The sequence below is a fragment of the Dreissena polymorpha genome, chromosome 11 (assembly GCF_020536995.1).
Source record: "Dreissena polymorpha isolate Duluth1 chromosome 11, UMN_Dpol_1.0, whole genome shotgun sequence".
Classification (NCBI taxonomy): domain Eukaryota; kingdom Metazoa; phylum Mollusca; class Bivalvia; order Myida; family Dreissenidae; genus Dreissena; species Dreissena polymorpha.
In genome coordinates, this window is record NC_068365.1 from 51,052,741 (window position 1) to 51,079,149 (window position 26,409).

Genomic DNA, 26,409 nt, shown 5'->3' on the forward strand with positions numbered 1-26,409 from the left:
CTTTATACTTGGACTAGGTGCGTCATACTCAGACTGGGTGCATTATACTTGGACTAGGTGTGTCATACTCAGACTGGGTGCATTATAGACCAGTTGACGAGTGACGTCACGCGCAACTGCAAATATTAGACTCCGCCAACTGGTTGGCAAAAAGAGGTGGAATTCATATAGGCGCATATAGAGAAGGTTGACATAAGCATAATTTATAATGATAATCATGCACTATACCAAATATAATTTTACTAATTATGTCTGAATTAAACATTAGCATGCGAAGAATACACTTTTGAAACGATTATTTTGTTGTTATTGATTTTTACTTACAACAAACTCGGGAGTGGAACACAATATACGAGCTTGGTATGTGGTTACCACAAAAATCTCTACACTTGGTACATCTTCGCGACCATTTTTAGATCAAACATTCTCAGAAATTGAAATTCTTTCAGAATAAATCAAATTTAAGGAACGAACACAAGTAAAAATGAAAACAAACACCAAATAGATGGACTTTATACTAGCGTTCCCATAAACTGGCAAAGATGTATTTATAAGGTAAATACAGTCGGGTTTATTACGACGGCAATACGCTGTTGGTTATGTTGTGTAAATTTGTGCATGTTAACATCGCAGACTTATACATGTAACATATAATACATTTCGAATGCACAAACCTGTTGCATGTAATACATATTTGGTTAATTGAATAATATCAGACACATTATGAAGATAAGTATGTTTATCAAACTTTATTTAGATTGAAGAACAAAAGTGCACACACATTTTTTTTCGAGTTAGTCTTTGATCTTCTGAATACAACATAATCGTCTTTATACTGCACGGATTCTTTTAATGAGTTGCCATCCTGTGTCCGAGGCCTTCTTCTTTGTAAAGCCAATATTGGCGTCTTCCTTATATGGCTGCAGGTTCTTTTCATCTGCGTATCTTTTGCCATCTGCACAACCTTTGGTATCTGTGCAGCCTTTGTCATCTGCACAACCTTTTTCATCTGCCCATCCTTTGTCATCTGCACAGCTTTTGTCATCTGCACAACCTTTGTCATCTACGCAGCCTTTTTCATCTGCACAGCCCGTGTCATTTGTGCATATCTTGTAATCAGGGCATCCCTTGTCATCTGTGAGACTTTCGTCATCTGTGCAGTCTTTGTAATCTGCGCAGCCTTTGTCATCTGCGCAGCCTTTGTCATCTGCGCAGCCCATGTCATCTGTGCATTCCTTGTCATCTGCGCAGTCTTTGTCATCTGCACAGCCTTTGTCATCTGCGCAGCCCGTGTCATCTGTGCATCCCTTGTTATCTGCGCAGTCTTTGTCATCTGCACAGTCTTTGTCATCTGCACAGCCTTTGTCATCTGCGCAGCCTTTTTCATATGTGAGACCCTTTTCATTTACGCATTCTTTGTCATCTGTGCAGCCCGTGTCATCTGTGCATCCCTTGTCATCTGTGCAGCCTTTGTAATCTGCACAGCCTTTGTCATCTGCGCAGCCCTTGTCATCTGCACAGCCTGTGTCATCTGTGCAAACTTTGTCATCTGCACAGCCTTTGTCATCTGTGCATCCTTTGTCATCTGCGCAGCCTTTTTCATATGTGAGACCCTTGTCATTTACGCATTTTTATCATCTGCACAACCTTTGTCATCTGTGTAGCCCTTGTCATCTGCGCAGCCTTTGTAATCTGCACAGCCTTTTTCATCTGCGCAGCCTTTGTCATATGAGCAGACCTTGTCATCGGTGAAGCCCTTGTCATCTGCACAGCCTTTGTAATCTGCACAGCCTTTGTCATCTGCGCAGCCTTTGTCATATGTGCAGCCCTTGTCATCGGTGCATCCCCTGTCATCTGCGCAGCCCTTGTTATCTGTGTATCCATTGTCATCTGCGCAGCCTTTGTCATCTGTGCAGTCTTTGTGATATGTGAGACCCTTGTCATCTGCACATTCTTTGTCATCTGCACAGCCCGAGTCATCTGTGCATCCCTTGTCATCTGTGCAGCCTTTGTCATATGTGCAGCATTTGTCATGAGCACAGCCTTTTCCATCTGAACAGCCCATGTCATCTGTGAATACATTGTCATCTGCGCAGCCTATGTCATCTAGGCAGCCTTTGTCATCTGCGCAGCCTTTGTCAACTGAACAGCCCGTGTCATCTGTGAATCCATTCTCATCTATGCAGCCTTTGTCATCCAGGCAGCCGTTGCCATCTGCGCAGCCTTTGTCATCTATGCATCCATTGTCATCTGCACAGCTTTTGTTATTTGCGCAGACTTTGGTATCTGTGCAGCCGGTGTCAATTGTGCAGCCATTGTCATCAGTGCATCCCTTGCCATCTGTGAGATTCTTGTCATCTTCGCAGCCTTTGTCATCTGTGCAGCCTTTGTAATCCGCGCAGGCTTTGTAATCTGCACAGCCCGTTTCATCTGTGCATTCCTTATCATCTGCGCAGCGTTTGTCATCTGCGCAGCCTTTTTCATCTCCGCAGCCCTTGTCATCTGTGCATCCCTTGTCATCTGCACAGCCTTTGTTATTTGCGCAGACTTTGGCATCTGTGCAGCCCGTGTCAATTGTGCAGCCCTTGTCATCAGTGCAGCCCTTGTCATCATCATTGCAGCCCTTTTTATCAATGCATCCCTTGTCATATGCGCAGCCCTTGTCATCTGTACAGCCCGTGTCATCTATGCAGCACTTGTCATCTATTCGGCTTTTGGCATCATCGAAGCCCTTGTCATCTGCGGAGCCCTTGCCATCAATGCAGCCCTTGTCATCTGTGCTGCCCTTGTCATCAGCAGTGAAGCCCTTGTCATCGTCATTGCAGCCCGTGTCATCAGTGCATTCTTTTTCATAGGTGCATGCCTTTTCATCAGGGCAGCCCTTGTCATCGATGCAGCCCTTGTTATCAATGTAGCCCTTGTCATCGGTGAAGCCCTTATCATCATCATTGCAGCCCTTGTATTCAATGCAGCCCTTGTCATCTCTGCAGCCCTTGTCATCTTGGCGGCTTTTGGCATCATCATTGCACGCCTTGTCATCTACGGAGCCCTTGCAATCAATGCAGCCCCTGTCATCTGTGCTGCTCTTGTCATCTCTGCAGCCCTTGTCATCTTGGCGGCTTTTGGCATCATCATTACACGCCTTTCATCTGCGGAGCCCTTGCAATCAATGCAGCCGCTGTCATCTGTGCTGCTCTTGTCATCAATGCAGCACTTGTCATCAATGCAGCCCTTGTCATCTGTGCAGCCCTTTCTGTTCTGTTCTTTTCTCTTCTGTTCTGTGAAATTATGAGGAAAGCGTTGGTTTATATCAATAGGAGTGAAAATAGAATTGGAAATTAGACGATTAGATGTCGATTTATCATTTAATAAATAATCGTTTTAATTCTCCATTGGTTGTTGTCGACTCAGGTACTACTTAAAGTACCTCTGGTACTCTTAAATCTACGTCCATGAACACCGTGTATGGAAAATACGTTTAAAAGCACCCGGCCATACTCCTGGGGTGCGTATTAGTATTTTTTTCATACACTGGGTTCTTTAAATTTTTTGTAAAATATGCATGAGTATCAGGGGTAGTTTTTAAGTAATACCTATGCCGACAATGAGCAATCGAGCCATGATAAGTGTCGAGATAGGACCGGGTTTGAAATAGCGATAATAAGGAATACCGGAGTTCGACTTAAACATTACTTTTTTCTAATTAACTAACGAAAGAACGAGAATTGAAAATGCAATACTTCGAAATAATCAGAAATTCGGATAAACGGTTTTCAAAATAACGACGATAAACTAAAGTTATAAGTTTAAAACAAACGGGGAGTAAACCGTTACTTCCCATTCTGAATATTATCTGGTAAGGAGAACACGAACAAAGTTAATCAGTGGAATACAATTTAGAATTAATGACTAAAGATGTTTTTCGGCGCCTCAACGAGACATGAAATAAGGATATTTATTTTAAAATACTAGATACAAAATTATATATATTTTACAATTAAAATAATGATATCAACTGGACATCGATTAAGACGATACATTTGCATTGTATTGAAGTGTAAACGCGGAATTATTTAACATTTAATAAAAGATCTAAGATAAAACATACGCCTTATTCTGCGACGCGGCCTGGCACATAGAAATCCTTCTTGTGTAGCCTCTTCCAGTACGTAGTTCTGCACTCGCCGTCGTACCGTTGGGTACATCTCACTGCATGATACTCCTGCTTCGTGAAGTTCGACTGCAAGTTTCGCAATCATGGGCATAATCACGTTGTTCGTGAAAGCTGGATAGCCACATTGGGATACAAAATACCTTCCAACTGGGGTAAGCTGGAATAAATTGCGCGTCTCTTGATTCAATGCGATGTCGTACATTTGTTCATTTAACTATTTCTCGATATGTCGTTTCGTCTGTTCTCTTTTATTGCTAAAGGCGTTTCTAACGGCAGTAACGTGAATGATGGAAGTAACGTCAATGCCGTCGTGACGTTGCTAAATCGTCCAATCGTACATGAGCTACATTATTACCGTGGTCCATTTGGAGTTTTCCGTTAATATTAATAATATTAAAAGCCAATTGATTGGACGTTCATATTACCAAACGTTATCGCGGATACACGGGTAGAGCGGATACACGGGTAGAGCGGATACACGGGTAGAGCGGATACACGGGTAGAGCGTTGATTAGAATCATCTCAGAAAATATATAAAAACCATGTTCAAGTTGAATAAAATTATGCCCTGTTTGGCCAGCACGGTAATGTACATGTTCGTATATGATATTTTGCGGAATTATTTTCGTCAGAAATTACGCTACTGTATTGTTGTTAAAATTGTGTCGTATCGAAAATAATTTGTTTAAGCAGGATATGGTCAGAAAAGGTACACTCATTTTTACTACGTGTATGTGCCTTTTGTTTAGTTCACACTAGTGTTGATTGTTCAAGTAATAATCCAATGTCGCTCAAAAATAATTCCTTCAATTTCAAAATGGCTGCCGAATGTTTAGTGTACGTCATGCGCGTGAATACCAAACTTTATAATTAATGTATCTTATTATTAAAATCTTGCCAAAATATGAATAATATCCTCATTCATGCAGTATAAGATGATATCGAGTTCATGCATCTCTTTTTTATACATGTTAACCGTCAATTCGTACTGATTCATACAAATCTTTTTGATACGCTGGCTGAGTACGGATTACAGAAGATTTCATGATGAAGCATATCGAATTGTATTGAAATAAATACATGTTAAAAGTCACTTTTATTTTCTTAGTGCAAAGTTTTACTTCTTTTGTGGTATAAATATTTAGTTTTTTTCCGCGCTGTTTTGGAGCATGCGAACTTCGTTTGTGGTCGCCATACCGGACAGGTGCCCTCTCCCCTCCCCCCCCCCCCCACACACACACCTCAGATACTCCGGTACCAGACCACACACAGAACATATGTGTGAAGAGTTTCCAAAGTTTGGAATTAAAACATCTCTGATGTGCCTATGCCCCCCCCCCCCCCTTATGACTATCACGGTGCGGACATAGGTCTTCGTGCTACGGAACGGTTTTTGAATCCATTTATTCAGTAATAGTTGCACAAAACTGAAATATTTCCGTGGTCAACGTGTCTGTGTTATAAAATAAGTCGACGATTTTTGAAGAGAAATTGAGGCCTTGTTCGCATTAACAAAAACACGGGCATGTTTGAAAGAAATTCAAAATTTAAATGTATGTTTATAAGTTACTAGTTATCAAGAAGTGTTAAACGCCACAAGCCAGCTTTGCTTACATATGAAATTAGAATTACATGATTAAATTCAGACAATTACCGACTTTCGTAAAATTGTGACTCGTTGTTCCTCAGCATGGCTACGATGTTGATTTTAAGATTTATAGAATAAACAAGAAATATGTTTAAAAAAGAAATTCGGCGTACATCCTGACTGGGATTCCATGTCATCTCTTGGCATTTTGAGCTATCACCTAAGCCAGTATAAGCCTATACTCGAACTGGGTGCATCATACTCGGACTTGGTACCACATATTTGGACTGGGTGCCACATATTCGGACTGGGTGCCACATATTCGGACTGGGTACACCATACTCGGACTGGGTGTCATATACTCGGACTGGGTGCAGCATTCTCAGACTATGTCCATTATACTGGGACTGGTTGCATCATACCAGGACGACTTGCAATACACTCAGACGGCGTTGATCAGAGTTTTTTTAAGTTAATATAATTTTACTATATAACTATAGACGTTTTATTATTAATGGTATTTTATTCGATCTTTTCGATTAGTTTTAAGCAGTCAACCATCATCCGTGTTATTCTTAATGTTTTAGAATTTTAAATTTGTAATGGCTATTACATATTCTTCGGGGTAAGGGAGTTTGAAACTGGTCGGAGACCAAGTTTTTTACCACATTACGTCGTTTTCTTGGAACGAACGGTGTTTTTATTTAAACCTGGGACCCAAAGGAACTTAACTTTTCTGACAAAGTGGAGTTGAAAATAATGAAAGTACTAGTACCTTATGAAAGATAGAAAATAATAATTTCGGCCCATTTTTATTTTTGAACTCGACTGAGATAAGATTAGTACAAATGTTCAAACCGAGATTAATGAAGATTTTACAATAACAGAGACTTTAAGAGTATACATATACTTTTTAAAATATTTTACCTATTGACCTATTTTTGAGTTAACGTGAACCAGTTTCACATCAGCCGAGATTTCGTTTTGACACATGTTCTGACCAAGTTAAATGAGGATGGCCAATAAATGTGGTCATTAGAGCGTTAACAAGGTTTCAATACACACATTTACCACCCAATGGCGGCCATGTTTTTCAAGGTACCAAACCATTTTCAAAAATAAGCATTAAAGCAAATGATCCCACAATTTTTATGAAGAATGGACTGTAATTGTGATTTCTCGAGTGTTAACAAGGTTTCACTATAGCCATATAAGGAAAACTGACCCGCCCCCTCAGGGCGGCAATGCTTTTCAACGGAACGGTATCCTGTTGAAACTCGACTCAGATATCATTTGAACAATTGCTCCTATCAAGTTGCATGCTGATTTGACTAGAAATGTGACTTCTACAGTGTTAACAAGGTTTTACTATAGCTACTATAGCCATTTAAGGCAAACTGCCCCCCCCCCCTCCCCCTTTGCGGTAATGTGTTTCAACAGACCGCAACCATTTTCGAACTCAGGCACGATATCTCAAGAAAAAAATGTTCCTAACAAGTTTCATGAAGATTGGATTAAACATGTGACATGTACAGTTTAACTACTAAAGCCATATTAGGAATATTATAGCCATAGTAGGGAAACTGCCCTGCCCCCTAGTAGCCATGTTTTTCAACAGTCCGGAACTGTTTTCGAACGAAGCAAAGATATCTGTAAAACAAATGTTCTGCCCAAGTTTCATGAATATTGGGCTAAAATAATACTTATAGAATATCAACAATGTTTTACTAAAGCCATACCAGGAAAACTGCTCCGCTTCATGGCGGCCATGTTTTTCCACGGACCAGAACACATTTCGAAATCATTCACAGGGCCGTACCCAGGATTTTTTTACTGGGGGGCCCAACCGGGGAGGGTTTGGGAGGGGTCCCCCCTCCCTATATATATATACTTTTTTTATTTGGCACTTTGCAAGGTGAATTTTAATGCTTATAAAAAACGTATTTTGTGATATGAATTAATGGAATATAACAAGTAAATCAGCACATTTCGGAAGTCTTAAGCTTTAAACATTGGTGTGAATTCACAACAATAATAAAAGCTTTAGATTTCCGAAACTTACAGGTTTAAAATGACGATTATCCACATCAACTCTCGTATTGCTTCCACCATTTTTTTCACAAATCAATAACGTCACAGGTTTTTTTAATCTGATTTTTTGGGAAAGACCTTGCCATTTTTGAGGAAAGAAATTGCGCGAAACGCCTAATTTTTGGGTGAAATAATGAAAATCTTAAATAATCAATTTAACATATTTTACTGTTTTCAAACAAATTCAAGTAAAAAGATAATTTAGTTATACAATATTTTTCTACACTGGATCAGGATCTATATAATGAGATCAATTTGTTGTTTCAATTTTCATTTTTTTACCAATGAGCCATTAATAAGTTGATATTACTCAATTCTCGGTACTCAATTATTTTAAATACTGAATTCTGCCAAATTCTTATCTGTTGCTCGGCAAATTTATGAATCTGTTTTTCTTTTAAACAAACATGTTAACATCGTAGTCTTTTTCAGTGATTTCCTTTCAAAAATTAAAAATACTCAGTTTTAATACATTTGTCTGTGTTTTTGTTCCGGTTCAAATTCAGGGCCCTATTCTCAATGCAAAAAGTATATATTGGGACCTAAAAATTCCAAATAAAAGGTTAAAAAAAAAACAATTAAACTTTTAGAAGGGAAAAATACGTCTAGGGCCTTCTCGCAGAATGAAAAAAAACTTACTTCTGCAATTATCAGACCATAGTCTACGAACTCCTGTAGCAGTTGCTTCCATTCACTGCACGTATTAAATACATGTTACATCAACCATCGATAGATGAGCATTCATGACCACAATGGGGGACTGATCGGGGATGTGTGTACAAGGCGATAAGTAAACATTGCCTAGAGGCTTATCTCGATTGGCGAGTGTTAATCCCCTTGTTTATCAGGAACAATAAAACATAGATGCTCTTTTGTTTTAAGGGAATGTGTACTGTGGGCCCTTGGACGAGGAAAAAAATTGCAGTGGGCCGATTATTAAAAAATAATCATACTTCGACAGCCAGCTGGGGGGCCCGGGCCCCTGGGCCCATGGCCTGGGTACGGGCCTGATTCAAGACATCTTTGGGACAAATGTTCTGACCAAGTTTCATGAAGAGTTGGCAATAAATGTGGCCTCTAAAGGTATTAACAAGGTAAATAATGACGACGGACGACAGACAAACGGCGATCACAAAACTTTCGTCCGATTTCAACATCAATCCTTCTGTAGCCTAGTGCCAGGAAGGGCAACTATCAATTTTACAATATCGTATTAGTTATCTGAATCAGTTGGTGCCGTTGGCTGAAAACTGGTGCGATTCTTCTTTCTTTCTTGCTTGAACTTTTTAAAAATTTAGATGCATGTCTCGTTAGATGGTTTGCATGAGGACTTGCGTAAGCATCGCGCGAAAATACTCAGTTAACATCTACAACTTGCTTATGGCCTAAATGCAAGGAGTTATATTACAAAGCTTCGAGTGCAAATATATAGGATTATGTAATCACTAGAAACGTGATCAGGAGATTCTTGTTGACCCCTCTTGTCGTTTGGCATACATAGTGCAGGGTAATATTTGCAACGCGACACGGATTTTATGTAGTAGTATATTTACCATTTCATAAAAAGGTTGAGTATACTGTAGCCCCATCGCTACAATAAATCTTTGGCTATTGCATGTATACGTTGGTCAAATTAAATTTAACGATTTCGATTGGATACTGGTTTCTTTGATGACCGCGAAGGCGGAACGCATAACAATTATTTCTATCAGATTAAAATATTTCATACAAATTCATACAAAATCTGTTTTTACGGTTGTTTTTAAAAAAAAATATGTTTTGTTTCCGTATTTAAGAATATAAGAACATACAATTTTGAATTAATCGAATTCTTTTTAACAGTAGAGACGTTTAAGTGTGGACCTGCCCTCGTTAATAATGAATATTCTGTGTGTAACGGCAGACATTATTTTGACATTGTAGGTGAAACGTTATGGAAGAAAATAAGCAATGTTGTTGGGTGTTTTTATATTTTTTCTTTGGTTCTTGGAAAACACAGATATAAATAGGAAAACTCAACAACTTGAAAAAAATCACAGTGTAGTTGATAAAATAGGAAAACAATATGTAGACACACCACACTGCACCACGGGGTTGGGTCGTTTTGATCACGTAACATCTAAAAGACCTAGCAAAGCACGACTTAAAATAGTAATCAACAACAAAATCCCCCACAAATAGTCTCTAAATAAATGCATAGAAATCTCACAACTGTTTTCTCGTAAATACAAAGTCGATAGATAACACAAAAACCTTTCCACATATTCCAAAATCAATTTAAATGAAGATTTTGTTCACATACAAATGAGATTCAAAATAAGGATTGTTTTGTTCAAAATTGAAAAATAGTCTTTAAACGGTCTATTTTTTCGCGGCGAGTTCCTCCTCCCACTTCTTAATGGCGAGGACACCGTCGAGCATTTCCCGCACGGCGGCGTACTCGGTGAGGCCCAGACGGCGCTTGTTGGACAAGTCGAACACGCCACCCTCGCTCTCTGAATGCTCGCCGTGGATTCCTGGAAGAAATAACGCACGGAGAGGTTTACACGAGCCGCTTTCGTGCATGAGGTTTAACGTCACCATAACAGCATACTCAGTGAGGCTTCAATTGATTCAAATCGCTTCAAGAACGGCAACTGTTATATACTTCGAAACGTTACTTTAGTAAAATCATGAAAAAAGTTCAGTGTTAATGTTAATGTTAGCGAGCTATAATAATATTACCGCGAATAAAGCCATGTCATCATTCTATAAATTTTAGATGTACAAAGTTCGCATGTACATCAACTAGTAATACTTAAGGTAACCCATGTAAGATAGCGAATCAGAAGATTAGATTACGATGCCCACGAATAATATACTAAACAAATAACGATTAAACACATACATTTAACGTAACAGTTCTAAACCCCGTTATAGCAGAACATCCTACGAAAAGCCCCACATATTAATATCGGTGGCATTACCTCTTGGCTGTATGGAATATTTCTCGCAGAACTCCTTGAAGTTCGGTTGCTTGGAGACGTGGGGGATGGCCATGTGAACGCTAGCACGTAGCGTGGTGCCTAGGTTAGAGGGGCAGAAGGTCAGGTAACCGTAGCCGTCACGCTTTGCAAACGTCAGCTTCTTCTCCAACTCGTTGATGGCCTGTTAAGTGGTGATCATAAGAGCCTTGTTCAGAGAAAACTGGGCTTATTGCATGTGCGTAAAGTGTCGTCCCAAATTAGCCTGTGCAGTCCGCACAGGCTAATCAGGGACGACACTTTACGCACATGCATTTAAGCCCAGTTTTCTGGACTGCACAGGCTAATCTGGGATGACACTTTACGCACATGCATTTAGCCCAGTTTTCTGGACTGCACAGGCTAATCTGGGATGACACTTAACGCACATGCATTTAAGCCCAGTTTTCTGGACTGCACAGGCTAATCTGGGATGACACTTAACGCACATGCATTTAAGCCCAGTTTTCTGGACTGCACAGGCTAATCTGGGATGACACTTTACGCACATGTATTTAAGCCCAGTTTTCTGGACTGCACAGGCTAATCTGGGATGACACTTTACGCACATGTATTTAAGCCCAGTTTTCTGGCCTGCACAGGCTAATCTGGAATGACACTTAACGCACATGCATTTAAGCCCAGTTTTCTGGACTGCACAGGCTAATCTGGGATGACACTTAACGCACATGCATTTAAGCCCAGTTTTCTGGACTGCACAGGCTAATCTGGGATGACACTTAACGCACAATAAATAAGCCCAGTTTTCCAAGAACAAGGCTCATAATAAAGGGTTTACGTGGATTTATCATTCTTGATAATATTCTGCATTTTCCCCGTCTTTTGTTATATTTTAATGGATGTGTTTATTTAACAAAAAATATTTCGGCGTTTTGCGGACTTAAAATAATTGTGCAAGAGCAGGTTGGACAATTTTGAAAGCATGGTAATGAAGAAAACCTAGATGGGAAAGAAGAGCTGTTAAACATTTGAGACGACCTATGTAAATTTTCTACAAGAACAGCTAACATAAACACAACAATTGGTCAAGATAAAATAATTTGCATTTCATAATGCAACTTTAAAAAAATAGTAAAATTTGAACTTGCGCGTAAATGTTAAATCACTCCATCATTCATGATATGGAATATAAAGAGTAATGCAATGAAATACTAGAAAACCATAATAAAAATAATGTATAAACAGTTTGAAACCGAACGCTTTTTACAATATAACTTCTCTAGAGATTTGAACAATTCTTTTTTTTTTGTCCTGAATGGTATGCCACAATTATGGGAGACTTACTTATCAAACGACAATAAAAATCCTTTTAAAGAACAACAAGGGCCGTAATGTACATTGCTACATTAAAAGTCCTTTATTATATAGCAAAGGACTTTACAAAGTCTTTGTTCATCCAAGGTATTGGCATTGTTTTCAATATTCAGTAAATTTCATAGAGATATTTAAGATCATTACAAATATTTATCAATACCTCGGCCAAAGTGTTTAAAACGCGCATTTGCTAAATAAGCAGGTCTTCACCGATTCAGCAAAAATCAATTTTCTGACTATTTGCACAAGCTGCAACTGTAAGTAATTAGTCGTTGGAACAAACACGGCGTTTTGTTGTTTTGTTATTAGTAGTAACTTTTGTTACTTGGCAAATACTACTCTTGGTAGATTGGCACGTAAGGGGGAGTTAAACTAGGCCAATGCTCCGTATCAATAATAGGCTGGAATTATAAAGTGTTGTTGTCCGGTCATCTGAATGCTTGTATAATATACGCATTTCCCAATATCATTACTGGGCGATGAAGTTATTTTTGTTTTAAAAATACTTTATTTAGGGACAACATGAAATATATTATGATAAAAACGGACCATTTATCAACGGACAATATGGATCACTTTTATGACCAACATGATCATGTCATGGTTCACGTGAACAGACCTTGACGAGACGCCGGTAAACGGTGCCCAGGTCGCCGCCCTTCTGCATGGAGATGAGGCGAAGATGGTCCTCCTCGTTTACCCAGGTCAGGAAAGTCTTGTCCTTGTTGTGGAAGATGCCACGCCCGATGTCCCAGTATTTGTAGCCACCGGCGTCGCCAAGAACGCTGGAAATATTCGAAAAAATATATGTAATAAAAACGGCCAAAATTTTTTAGTAATCAAAGCACTGAGTACCATTATTAATGTTTGTTAGGAAGCTTTTGGCGGACAGAGGCTTTGTGGTTTATGATATTTAATGGAATGATTGCGTAAGGTGTTTTGGGAAAGTTAAAATATTCATTTATTTCGAATTATTAATCGTTTTCATTCGACAAAGAATTTTCAACAGAACAAAACAGATTGCAATCAATTTACATAGAGGCATATTGAGTTACAAGTGGAAATGCTTATTACCCGGTACACATTTCAGTTTTAAATAATACTTCAAAGTACAACGAATACACCCTTTGATTTCCATAAATTAATGCAAACATGCCCCTGAATAAAGTCTCACTGTTCTTAATTACAGATCCGTCTTCTCAGCATATCGCGCTGTGAACAGGTGTCAGAAAAAAACAATAAACGCCATTCCAATGTTATAATGTCAAAGATGCACGGAAGCTGTTTATTCATAAAACTATCGCATGCAGGAAACGTATGTTTCTGCAGTTTGTAAACAGCACAGGTAAATTAAGCAGAAGACTTTCCAGGTTGTTTCGTTTTCTTGACAACCATATTATTTTAGCAAAAACAGCACGAATAATTATTCTCAATAGAATCATAGCATTTGCTAGATAAAATTGCAGCGCTGCTTATACACTGTTCACACGGTCATACACGCACATTAAAAGTGTGAAAAGACGCATATCAATTGTATCTGATGTGTTCTTGGTCTATCCAACATATCAAGGACAAGATTGTCTTTCGGCCGAGCCTGCTCTAGATGTAACTAAGAAAAAAATACTCAAATCTTTATTGATATCCTTAGGTGCAATCGAGCGCATAATTGTCGGATAAGCAATATAGTCTTATTGAATTTCTTCCCAGATTGAACCAGTATTTGCAGTTCAGTGACCTCATAAAGTTCTCATGATTTCGCGATCACAAGTCAACCAATATTCCCTAAACGGTAAACGATCGCGATCTTAATGTTTTCATAATTTGTCGCGATTTCGAGACGACCACATGCATGTGATGCAAGCAACCTAAACCACGGCGATCTAATTTAAAGGTTGAATTTAGAGCGGACTCACTCGTCGTCGTTCCTGAACAAGAAGTGGTCCTGGATCATCTGCTCCATCGTCTTAGCGTCCATGGTGCGCAGCGGGTAGTAGTTTCCGGCCAGCTCGCCCGTTAGCGTGCTGAGGGCCGCCACGGAGTCCGCCTCCATGTTCTCAAAGTCCTGAAACGAGGTCACCAAAGGTCATGCTTGCATACAGTATTTACAAAATACAGCTATTGGACGACGAAGCAATAAACGAAGGCTGATAAGTTATAACGTATGGTCCGTCTTATTAAACATATTGAAATAACGAAACAATTTTTTGAAAAGATGCTACGCAATACAAAATTTGGTGAACGTATTAACTTATTCGTTATATATCTTTAGTTCGCTACTTATTTAAATTATCAGTCGTAACGTAAGACTTTAGGTTTTTCAGAAGACAATACCCATTTGAATTATTACAATGGAGTCAGCAACTGCTTTGTAAGTGCTTGTAATGTTGTATTCAGGTTAGCTGGGACCGAGCAGTACCTTTAAATGATTGTCGGATATCTTTTTACTGTTTCCGATAGTATCCAAAATGGGCGTAAAATATCTGGATACCCACATACTTTTAAAACATTCAGTTGTAAAACAAAGTGATATAAAAGGCCGATATGTTTCCAATCCTGATATGACACATTAATAATTGTGTAAATACATCAGGCATGATACGTTTTTGTTGCAAATTCGGCTCCTACTGTACTTATAGGCTATTCATGTATGTTCCGAAATTAACACGGCGTTTGGTTCAATAATGAATACAATAATTCATGCATTCGAAAATCTGTCTATTGGTGTTCATACAATGGTGGTAGGTAAATGAACGCCACTTTGAAATTAACGATCAAATATCAATCTAATAACATTAATCAGACCCATGCAATTTCTGGGTCAAATAACATTAATTAGGCCCATAAAATTGCTCGATCAATTAACATTTATAGGCCATTACAATTTCAGCTAATGAACAATGAATTTTCAATGAACCGACCCCCATGAAATTTGCGCCAATCAATACATTATTGATTTCCCCGCGTATAATGTTCACTACCGTAGTTCAACCATCGGACAGTGAACAGTAATTGTGTACGTTTCTTTAGAATTACGTCATAATACATTAAACCGTACGAAGGTTTCAAGATCACACCTACTTGATAATTTGCTCATTAATGGTTATTTCGATCTTGCATGAAGAACGAATGCATAATAATATCGGCATATTACTGATCCAAATCTCCTTAAATCATCGTTTAGTTAACAAAAACGGTGCTCACAGTAAGGTCACAGAAAGTAGTTTGTTTCTGTTTTTATCTCGATGAAGTTATTGTTTAACTCACATAAATGAGAAGAGGCAATTGTTATGCCATCCGTTTTATAGAACTTGACGAACATAATAAAAGCAAAATGTAAATGTGCCTCGCACTATGTAAACGGGGCTTAACGCATGTGAGTAAAGTGTCGTTCCTTGTTAACCCGTGTTATCCGCTTTTCGCATAAAAGTGACTTTCTTCAAGCGAAAAAAATACAATATAAGCGAGAAGTGTCGTCCCTAATATGCCTCTGCGGACTGCACAGGTCAATCTGGGACGATACTTAAAGCATATGCATTAAGCCTTGTTTTTCCAGCGCGAGACTCTTTACAATGGAGTATGGCGGGACTGATGAACGATTTAAAGCAGCAAATGTCCTTATGTTTTAAGTTTATAAGCAATTACGCATTTTGCTGAAGAATATCAATAGCAAACACAAACAGTCATATGACGAAGCTCGTTACCATAGCGACTATGATATTATATATAATTTTCAATGCAATAAAATACTGTACAATATAGATTCTAGCAGAAACGACATAAAACTTAACCGTTTTCGCCCATGCAACACACTGTCTCACATTTATAACGATTTTCTTCTATAATACTCTCGAAAATTACTCGTAAAAACAGCGTGGCAGAACGAAACGGTTAGTTGCAAAAGTAAATCAAAACCGACCAGCAATTTGAAGAACGTCTTCTCTTAACAAACACAACTACAAATTGTATTGGTTTCAGAGGAAGTCTCCTCTTGCGAAAGTAATCGACACCTAACAGGGCTCTTCGAAACTAACTAGCATATAGAAATAAAGCCAGTCCATGACCCTAAACGTGGGGTGACAATTTAATCGGCGTTCTGGAACAACGGGGTAAAATGCATGTGCGGTCTGCACAAGCTAATCAAGGACGATACTTTCCGCCTTAACTGGATTTTCGCTAAGAAGAGACTTGCTTTCAACAAAAAATGCCAAACAAGCGAAAAGTGTCGTCCCTGATCTGCCTGTGCGGACTGCATAGAGCAATATGGGGCAATATGGAACACATTATGGCCAAGCAATAAGCCCAGTTTTCGCAGAGCGCTGCTAATTGTTTTAACGCCTCACAAGCTACGTACCTCGGATGTGCAGGCGGGCGGGAAAGGGTATTTCTTGTGGCTGCGGGCTACGCGGATCCTGGTGGAGAGCACCATCTTGTTCTCGGGGTCGATGTTCTCGAGGGCCTTCATCTCCGCCTCGGTGCCGAACGTGGGCACGGGGTGGTTGATGGAGTCCACCTTGTGGTAGGCCTTGATAACGGGGTTGAACACGTCCTCGAACGTCGTGTAGGCGTCCGGGTCGCAGGCGTAGATGCCCACTTTGCTGCCGAGGTGCAAACAGCCTGGAATGAATATAGATTTGGTGCTTTAAATTTTAATTATTATATAATAAGCCTCGTTCTGGAAAAAAACATGGCTAAATGCAGAAATTGCACAGGCTTTTGTTAGAACGACACTGTATGCACTTGAATTAAGCCCAGATTTGTGTGGATATTATCTTGTCCATAATCACCTTGCCAATGTTGTTTCAGACACATTTACGTTGCGTGCGCATAAATAAACGAATACGTCTTTTACACGGACAATAAAATAGAAACAACGATCCAATCTTAAACCCAGTCTCTACGAAAATCCGAAAGGTATATAGCTTCTTTTCAGTCAGACCTAAACACCTCCGAAATGTTAACAAACATCTATGTGGGCACATAAACGTGCACATATTCAGTGCTCCGAAATATTGCACAGACTATTTGGTACCGAAAATACCAGATATAACCATATGGTTACACAATTGTTTACCTGAGTTGATACAGTGAGCCAATGTGCCGTTGAGTGACGTCTTCTTGTCCTTGAGCTTGGCGTACACCTCGGGGGTGAGGAACTTCTTCATGAGGGACTGCGAGTCGCTCTTGCTGATCCGCTCCCAGAGCTCCGGCATTGGCTTGGGCATCCTACAAGAGAAACACCAACAATTCTAATTATAATATTAGCCTCGACCTGGGAAAACTGTGTTTAATGCATGTGCGTAAAGTATCATCCTAGATTAGCCCGTGCAGTTCGAACAGGCTTATAACTTATAAAGGATGTCATTTTCCGTTTTTGGTACTTTTCATTTGAATGATGACTCTTCTAAAAATACTCTATTTAAGGCGGAAAGCCTCGTCCCTGATTAGCCCGTGTGGACTATGCGGACTGATACAAGAAGTAAAAGAACCAATGAATAATGCCCGTGCTGGGCTTAATGTATGTGCGTTAAGTATCGTCCCAGGTCAGCCTATGCTATCCGAGCATCGGGGACGAAACTTTCCGCTTTTATGGATTGTGTTTTTTTTTTAAAAGTATGTCTGTTCGAAATGAAAATTCAGGTAATGCGGAAAGTGTCGTCCCCTATAAGCCTGTGCGGACGACATTTACGGCAAATGCATTAAGCTAAATTTTCCAACAACGCGACAAAATACAAAACGAGGGTTGATGTGTTCTGTGATACGTGGATAAAAGAAGTAAATGAACCAATGAGCCCTTGCAGGCGTACCAGGTGAGTTTTGCCTCCTCCTTGATGATCTCGAGCACGCCGTTCTTCATGGCAGTGACGGCCTGGAACTCCGTGAGGCCGAGGCGCTGTCTGTTGGAGATGTCGTAGATGCCGCCCTTGCTGTCTGAGTGCTCGCCGTGGACGCCTGGCGGGGTTAGGGAAATAAAAAATATACGAATTCAAATTGTTGATATATGTATATGATGTTCATGATTAATTTAAAAATAACCTTACACTTGTAAAAAAAAAATAAAGATTGACTTTAAGAACTCAATTGTCTGAATTTTGAATGAAAAACCCATACTTACGTTTTAGTTTAAAAGTTTGTAATGTCCATAATTCTTATACAATAAATCCGTATTTTCCTTTCTTTCACGTAAGCTCTTCTTTTCCTTATATCTAAGCAATGTGCACGTGTTAAATCGTCTAAAAAAATTACATTTTGATTAACGTACCTCTGGGCTGGAGGTTGTACTTGGCACAGATGTCCTTGAGCACCTTTGGATCCTTGCTGAGCATGGGAACGCGCACGTGGACGCTAGCGCGGAGCGTGGTGCCCAGGTTGGTGGGGCAGAAGGTCAGGTAGCCCAGGCCGTCCATCTTGGCGAACTTCATCTTGGTCTCCATATGCTTGATGGCCTATAAAAAGTTGGGAATACAGGTACAGCGATGGTGAACATAAGACTGGAACTAGAGACTTATTGTCGCAAACGCGACTTATACTTCGGACGGGTTTGAAAGCTAAGATTTGTCAATTGCAAATATTTTAGGAAAATGGATGTTTGGGCATGAAAAAAGTTTCTTGAACATCTGCATTTTACGGCGACGTTTAATTTCATTGATTTAGAAATGAGGAAGTAGTTCACTTTACAAATGCAGGCTTAAACATATATCTGCGAATTATAAACGCTATGTTAGATTTTCACGTATTTTCCACATTAACGAAGAAGTATTACAACTACTTTATTATTCTACCGATTTTAAATGATGATTATTCACTAATAAACCAATCATGTATAATTTTTCTTAGTCAAGGGTGTCATTTCGTCCTTTATACATAGCGCATACCGGTACATCCTTTTTGAATCTATGAAAAAAGTCCCTCTAATGCATTAATTTGCAACGTTGTTAACTGCGAAAGTTGCATGAAAACGATATTGTACACGAATTCCACATACCGACACAAGTCGCTTGTAGATTTGTCCGAGGTTGCCTCCCTTCTGCATGGAAATGAACCGGAAGTGGTCTTCCTCGTTCAGCCAGGTGAGGAAGGTTTTGTCTTTGTTGTGGAAGATACCACGGCCAGTGTCCCAGCAGCTGTATCCGCCGGCATCTCCGAGAACGCTGTGAAATTGAAGATAGCGGTGAATAAAATGTGAATGATGCATTGATAACACATAATATGTAGTATTTTTGAGCTCTCAGTTATGGATCAAATGAATGGCAACATTCTGTATTGGAACAAAGTTGGTTAAAATAAGTCAATAAGGGATTTATTATAAACGAATTCATTAGAATGTTTAGTGTTAAGAAACACAACAATAACTTAATGAAAATTATCATAATAGATTTTATATACTTTTTTTTCAAGCCTGTTCTTTCAAGTTTCATATTCGTTATTTCGTTAGAAACATATCACGGCGACACATCTGTACATGTGTGATGTTATTTTAAACATAACATTTGGGAGTGAAAACAAACCCCGAGTACATTACCGACTGCAAAGAATAACTGCATATTAGCAAATACGTCACATTTCGAAAGGCCAAATTAAAACCAAACACAGACGACAATAGCATCCGGGAACTCACGAGTCGTCTGCACGGAACAGGAAGTGGTCCTCGATCATCTTGTTCTGCGTCGCCTTGTCCATTCCGCGAAGTGGGTAGTACGTTCCTGCTAGCTCCCCGGTCAGTGTGGACAGGCCCTCGCAGCCCAGCTTCTCCATCTTCTCGAAGTCCTGAGGGGGAGGACAGAAGGCATGACTTTACGTGGGGGACGGAGGATGGGGGTCAACACATAATTTATTTTTCAAGAAATTAATGTTTCCGGAGGAAATAATGGTTTATATGTGAGAACCACGCATGCACTCGAATAAAAAATAAATTATCACTGTAATAGAAAGAAAACATTTTGCTTATTGTGAGAAAGTTCTGCATTGCTCTTAAACTACTGTAAAGATCAATTAAATAATAACATTAAACAAACATTTCAAACAAAATACATATTTGTGAATTTCCTAATGCTTATTATCAGTATTTTTCGTTCAAATCATAACAAGTGAAAAAATGAGAAAATCAGTCCATGGAAACCGTATACAACATATGCATTTTCATGTAATCACCTCTTTCTTGGCAGCGGGAGGGAACGGCATGCCCGCATGACTCCTGGCCACTCGGACGCGAGTGGATACGACGAACTGACCGGTGGGATCAAGGTCACCGAGGCTGTCTATCTCGGCGTCTGTGCCGAAACTGGGCTGTGGATGCTTGACGGTGCCGGCGGCATTTCCGGTGTGATAGTCCTGGATGATGAGGTTAAACAGCTCCTTCCAGTCAGGGTCCGAATATGCGGCCGGGTCGCAGGCGTAGATTCCCACCTTGCTGCCTTCGTGCAGGGCGCCTGGGTTAGAGAACATAGAATGCACAGTTGATAATAATATGTATCCGAGGTCCGCTTTCGGAAAACGGGGTTGATTGCAAGTGTGTTAATGTCGTCCCAGATACACATGTGAAGTCCGCACAGGCTAATCAGGGGCGACACTTTACGCTTCTACGAAACTCCAGCTAAGGCGGACAGTGTCGTCAACAATTAGCCTGAGCGGACTGCACAGACTTATCAGGGAGGACATTATACGCACATTCATTAAACACCATTTTCTCGGAACAAGGCTCAATTAATTTACTACATGTATATAAAAAATTCAATTTTATAAGTTTTCCGTTTTTAATGGGACTTATTGACCTATTTTCCCTCGTATTACCGACATATATTAAGCATAGCATATTCCATCTGTTCACACATTTGATAGACAACAGAGAAACATGTGTGAAACATTAACTGATTAAATTCAAGTGCCTAGGGGATGGACATCGACCGTTGGGGTATCATTTCATCGCTACAATGTACTGCCTGAAACTTTTTCGAACGATCAACGTAAAATGACCAGTGTCATGGAAAGGCTTTCATTCAATACTGTAAGGATGTTACGGACAGCACCATTGTGCACTACAGCTACTTGTAGGTGCCTATTTTGTATTCATGGGTTTTCTTATCTGCTTGCGAATACAAAGCAGCCTTTGGCATCGATGCATCAAACTCCATCAGATTATTCGTTGGCTACGTATATTATACGACGCTTATGCGTAGATATCACTGGAGACACGCGCGACGACAAATCTGGTTAAGCTTAGAGAAGAGGATGACAATAGATAGTTTGTGCTGGCATCATTTCAAGCACAAACAGTAATAAGTTCTTAACCATTTTGTCCCCCTGTAATTATGCCCTTATTAATGTAGATGTACGGCGTACTTAAAAAGCATGTACCGTTTTGCTCTTTGTCGGTACTTCTAAACACTGCATGGACTAATCATGTGTACATTTTATCGGTATTTTCTTTTGAAAGAAAAATATCGTTTTCATTGGGTTTCTCGACACATACAATGCTTTCCACATGCAGTAACATACAGCGGCATAGGTCTATGCAAAGACCTTTTCATAACTTCCATTTCTGATCAGACATTACAATGTCATTATCAAATATAATGTAGAGAATTGTCAATAAATGACGAGTCAAACGGCAAGATATTAATGGCGGGAAGGCGAGAGAATCGATGCCTACTTCGTGCATAAAATATAGAACAAATACAATATTTCCGATGCTCACTAGATTGTGTGGAATTTACTTTAACATGATGTAAGCAGTCTTTTAATACTCTATAATACAGATAAACGCAAATATTAGACCACCGCAAAGAGAAACGCGATTGATGGGATATTCATGAAGGGGTTTAACATCGAATCTACAATCAAATACAAGACATGTGCACTAAATACGCGACACTTATTGATCAGAATGGCTCTCAATCCAGACATGCATGTTTTCAAATGGCATTCACCTAATAACGTCGTTTGAGGCATTGAAAATGAACCCACAAGCCGTCTAATGTAAAGCACTCGATCTTTTTAGAAAGATTAGCATGGTAGCAACGCTACCACCCCTTTTGTTTCAAACAGCTTTGAATGAAAAATTGCTTAGCAAAATGCAAACATAACAGACGACAATCATGCGGTTTGGTCATTTGAAATACGGGCGTCTCATGTTGACCAGCTCAACAAAAAGTAATCAATATGGGTTTGTTGATTTATTGGACAAACCATGCCAAATGTATCAACCCATTCCAACATTGTCTGCGACAATATCTAAACAATAATAATGGCAAAACATATTAAGATTAGTGTAACATAAAGGCTAAATAGTAACCATTTTATGATGATTTACACCAAGCGGTATACACGAGGTCATATCGATAAGGATGCAGAAAGTACAGCTTCGTGTAATAATTCAATCGGCTTGTGACAGAATTTTGGAATATTTCCAACCATCTGGTGTCGCTTACGTCAAGCCGTCATGAATTGTCGTTATGTGCTGATACTGATATGTGCAAGGTTTTATAAAAAGATACGATTATTTGTATGCTGTCTGTTCTGCTTATGCCTTTTACAAATGCAACGACAAAGATTGATGCTGCAGATGCTATGAAGGCAATGGCGAAAACAATGCATATGATGCAGCCCTGGGCTCACAACTCATTCTTAGACTGAAGCTCCAAATAATGCATATTCTTTATACTCTAATTTACTATAACGAATTAAAAGTAAAGTCCAGTGTGGCAGTTAACAACTTTAATTATTTAATTATATGTTTTGAACAACACTGATTTGAACACCATTTTATCCTATATTTATAGTATAGTTGTAAACTACCGGTATTAACTGCTTCAAAAGCGGAATACCATTCCGCATTTTGTATGGCATAGCAATAACGGTTCCAGGAGAAGCGGAGCCGTAATAACGTTTTATAGAAGACTCTCAATTTCCAGGTAATAGCAGCTGCTAAAACACGGAACAGGCAAAACAGACAGGCAATTAGGCAATGCTATATTACATTTGTTTCTGAAATATACGGTATTGTGTTGATGCAAACGATGTGATTTTATAGCAAATAATTTACGTGTTTTGATGTAAGTTTGTAAGTTTGACTCAACACGGATACAATCCCACGGAGGGCCAACTATCGGTATTGCGTGAACAATAGCAAGGAAGAAGAAAATTGCACCGCAGCAAAAGGGAGCCAACACCTCCTAGTAAGATTCCATGATATTTTAACCCATCAAATATATCAATAAGGGACTTTATTGGCGACTGCACATACGTAAACGACAAAAAATGTAAGGCTATGGCAAAGTGGCAGTCAACGATCCTTCTTAACATTCACATGTGGTTTCCTGCAAATGAATGTTTCCTCAAATCAACAACTTCCATGGAATGTTTACGGGATTCCCTCAAGATATGTTTCTCCTGGCTTGCAAATGTGTTCATTTCGATTACACGTTCATATTGAACGCCGTGTGCCACATGTTGATGTCCGTTTGCATAATCCACCAGTACAATTTCAAGCCCAATGCTGCTAACGGAAGCAATACACGCGCGATCTGAATAAATATTTTTTTGCGGATGTTCAACCATTATCAAATCATGCCTTATGCTGGCTTGTCAAATATTGACACAATGCAAATGATACATTTCTCGTTTTTTTTTCGGCCCTTGAAATCAGTTATAAACGATTACAAGTAGCAATAAGCTACTTAACAAAAGTGACTGCTTCAAATTATCGTTAGAATCTTACCTCAATGTATTTAAATGAGCAAGGGCTGTTTGTAAAACATGCATGCCCCCCATATGGGCTGTCCGTTGTAGTGGCAGCCATTGTGTGAATACGTTTTTTGTCACTGTGACCTTGACCTTTGACCTAGTGACCTGAAAATCAATAGGGGTCATCTGCAAGTCACAATCAATGTACCTATGAAGTGTCATGATCCTAGGCAAAAGCGTTCTTGAGTTATCATCCAAAAATCATTTTACTATTTCGGGTCACTGTGACCTTGACCTTTGACCTTGTGACCTCAAAATCAATAGGGGTCATCTGCGAGTCATGATCAATCTACCTATGAAGTTTCATGATCCTAGGCATATGCGTTCTTGAGTTATCATCCGAAAACCATTTTACTATTTCGGGTCACCGTGACCTTGACCTTTGACCTAGTGACCTCAAAATCAATACGGGTCATCTGCGAGTCATGATCAATCTACCCATGAAGTTTCATGATCCTAGGCGTATGCGTTCTTGAGTTATCATCCGGAAACCATTTTACTATTTCGGGTCACCGTGACATTGACCTTTGACCTAGTGACCTCAAAATCAATAGGGGTCATCTGCGAGTCATGATCAATGTACCTATGAAGTTTCATGATCCTAGGCCCAAGCATTCTTGAGTTATCATCTGACAACCACCTGGTGGACGGACCGACAGAGCAAAGCAATATACCCCCTCTTCTTCGAAGGGGGGCATTTGATTATATTTTTATTTGAGGTATGAACTTCGAGTACGCCATGACGGCAAATTTGAGTGCATCAAACACGACACAGAATATTTAAATTTGATTATTTTTTTACAGAAACCCCAGTCATGATTCTCTATCTTAAAATTGTTTATAAAATGCATCGTCAGCAAGATAACCAGTTCCTGATTTTCAAGGTTATTATATTCGTCTTCTACCTGTTTAGCTTCTTACACAGTCTGCAATCGCGAACATTTTAGCCGCCTGTCATTCCTCTTTTACATTTCGAATAGACTTTCCTGGCTAGGAACCAAATAACCTCCGACAAAAAAGATTGCGGGGCATTGTACGTGGAGATTAATGAAGATTGTTCAATCGAAAAAGCTGCCAAACCAATGCAAAATGCCAAAGCCATGTTCTAGCATGCGCATGGTGCGGTGTGAGAATATACAAATTAACAAAGATAGCATTTATTTATTTATTTTATCAATTATATTCAATGAGTATTTCGACAAACCATAAAACCCGGAGATGTTTCAATAATGACAGTAGACAGCTCTTAAAGAAAAGTAAAGTATCAATATTATGTTAATATACCCGAAATTACCAACACATTATCGGAAATTATTTCTTTAATAAATGTTCGAATAATCAGATCGCGTCATATTATACGACGCAAGTCCTATTTTAATATTGTTCACATTGCCAGAAGGTATGATTTCAAAAGCATTCCAGCTTTGCATATGATACGGTTACAACACGTACTAATGCATGCAATATTTTCGGCTTACAATAAATAAATCCGGTATTAAGCGAAGTGACATATTATGAATGCTACAAAAGCATTTCATATAAATTACACCTTTAAGCACCTGTAAGACGATTAAATATAACAATCTGAGATTGCATTAAAAAAGTCAAATATGTTTTTATCATGCTGGAGTCCTGCTTAGTAGACACAGGTTATTACCGGTAATCAAATCGCATGCTGTACTTTATCAGCTTAATGATCCATTCAACTGGATGCATGTTCAAATTAGCCGCGTCGTGCGAAAATAGGTCTTACGACACATGCGCCCAGCGAAGTTTCAGACCAGTCTTCGCATTTGCACAGTCTAGTTATGAGCTCAATTGTCCGAAGAAAGTCATGCAAGGTATCATGGTATGATTATCGGACGGGAACAGACAGGAAAGCTCCAATGCATATGGCATAAGCCCCATTTTCAAATGACGCAGCTTTGATAAAGATCGCCAATATTCCTATGTATCATGTTCCCCAGAGCGATGTCGCGTATATATAATGAATATCGATGGCAGGTGATGTCCTGTGTGTCGTAGGAATCATGAAAACGTAAATCAGCTTAAGTTTACAGATGGTGCGATATAGTGGTATGTAACCCGGCGGTGGAGGTGATTTTAATGACAGTGAAATATGTCTGATGCAACAAGCATGACCGTTGACGGTCCGACTTCTTATCATAAATATAATTTGACTTATTTAACGAGACGGTACGTTGATCATAACTCGAGTTGAGCAACGTACCGACCATTTAAGTAAATCAGAATAACCAATACTTAAGCTTAAACGAACAGGATAGTTAATGTGTATTGACTAAAATAGGAACAATTAATATGTAAAATGTAATTAGCGAAACCGCTTTTTTTACCACTAAAATAGCCTTATACAATACGAACATCTGTTAATTCGGACATACCTATTAGATTGAATGCAATGATAGTTTAATGGCTTTTTTTTTAAGGTACAGTGCAATCCAATAAATTCCAAAGTTTAT

At 39.2% G+C, this 26,409-nt stretch overlaps 2 protein-coding genes across 6 annotated transcripts in view; both read right to left on the reverse strand.

Annotated features, from left to right (window-relative positions):
• Nucleotides 1–830: 830 nt before the first annotated feature.
• On the reverse strand, nt 831–5,969 carry LOC127849837 (prestalk protein-like). Its single transcript, XM_052382588.1, has 6 exons — nt 5,936–5,969; nt 4,109–4,285; nt 3,215–3,278; nt 1,828–3,119; nt 1,199–1,468; nt 831–1,081 (listed from the first exon to the last, which is right to left on the reverse strand). Exons 1-6 carry the CDS (start codon nt 5,967–5,969, stop codon nt 831–833), a joined length of 2,088 nt encoding a protein of 695 aa, XP_052238548.1.
• A 3,845-nt stretch (nt 5,970–9,814) lies between these two features.
• Nucleotides 9,815–26,409, reverse strand: part of LOC127850080 (arginine kinase-like) — a 28,345-nt gene continuing 11,750 nt past the window's right edge. For all 5 annotated transcript variants that reach the window (XM_052382841.1, XM_052382842.1, XM_052382840.1 and 2 more), the window contains 11 exons: nt 20,339–20,616; nt 19,806–19,954; nt 19,173–19,338; nt 18,450–18,633; nt 17,995–18,139; nt 17,262–17,413; nt 16,542–16,804; nt 14,104–14,252; nt 12,810–12,975; nt 10,820–11,000; nt 9,815–10,369 (listed from right to left, as the gene is read on the reverse strand). In XM_052382841.1, the coding sequence (XP_052238801.1) occupies nt 10,215–10,369; nt 10,820–11,000; nt 12,810–12,975; nt 14,104–14,252; nt 16,542–16,804; nt 17,262–17,413; nt 17,995–18,139; nt 18,450–18,633; nt 19,173–19,338; nt 19,806–19,954; nt 20,339–20,616 (1,988 nt within the window). In that variant the 3' untranslated portion in view covers nt 9,815–10,214. The remainder of the gene's footprint in view (nt 10,370–10,819; nt 11,001–12,809; nt 12,976–14,103; nt 14,253–16,541; nt 16,805–17,261; nt 17,414–17,994; nt 18,140–18,449; nt 18,634–19,172; nt 19,339–19,805; nt 19,955–20,338; nt 20,617–26,409) is intronic.

What these genes read in the sequence shown, in the direction of transcription:
- LOC127849837 (XM_052382588.1), bottom strand. Translation starts at nt 5,969, where the DNA reads ATGCCAAGAGATGACATGGAATCCCAGTCAGGAT. An exon ending in CATGGAATCCCAGTCAGGAT is followed by an intron (nt 4,286 to 5,935) that starts GTACGCCGAATT and finishes GTGGCTATCCAG; the next exon opens with CTTTCACGAACAACGTGATT. An exon ending in GCCGCGTCGCAGAATAAGGC is followed by an intron (nt 3,279 to 4,108) that starts GTATGTTTTATC and finishes ATAATTTCACAG; the next exon opens with AACAGAAGAGAAAAGAACAG.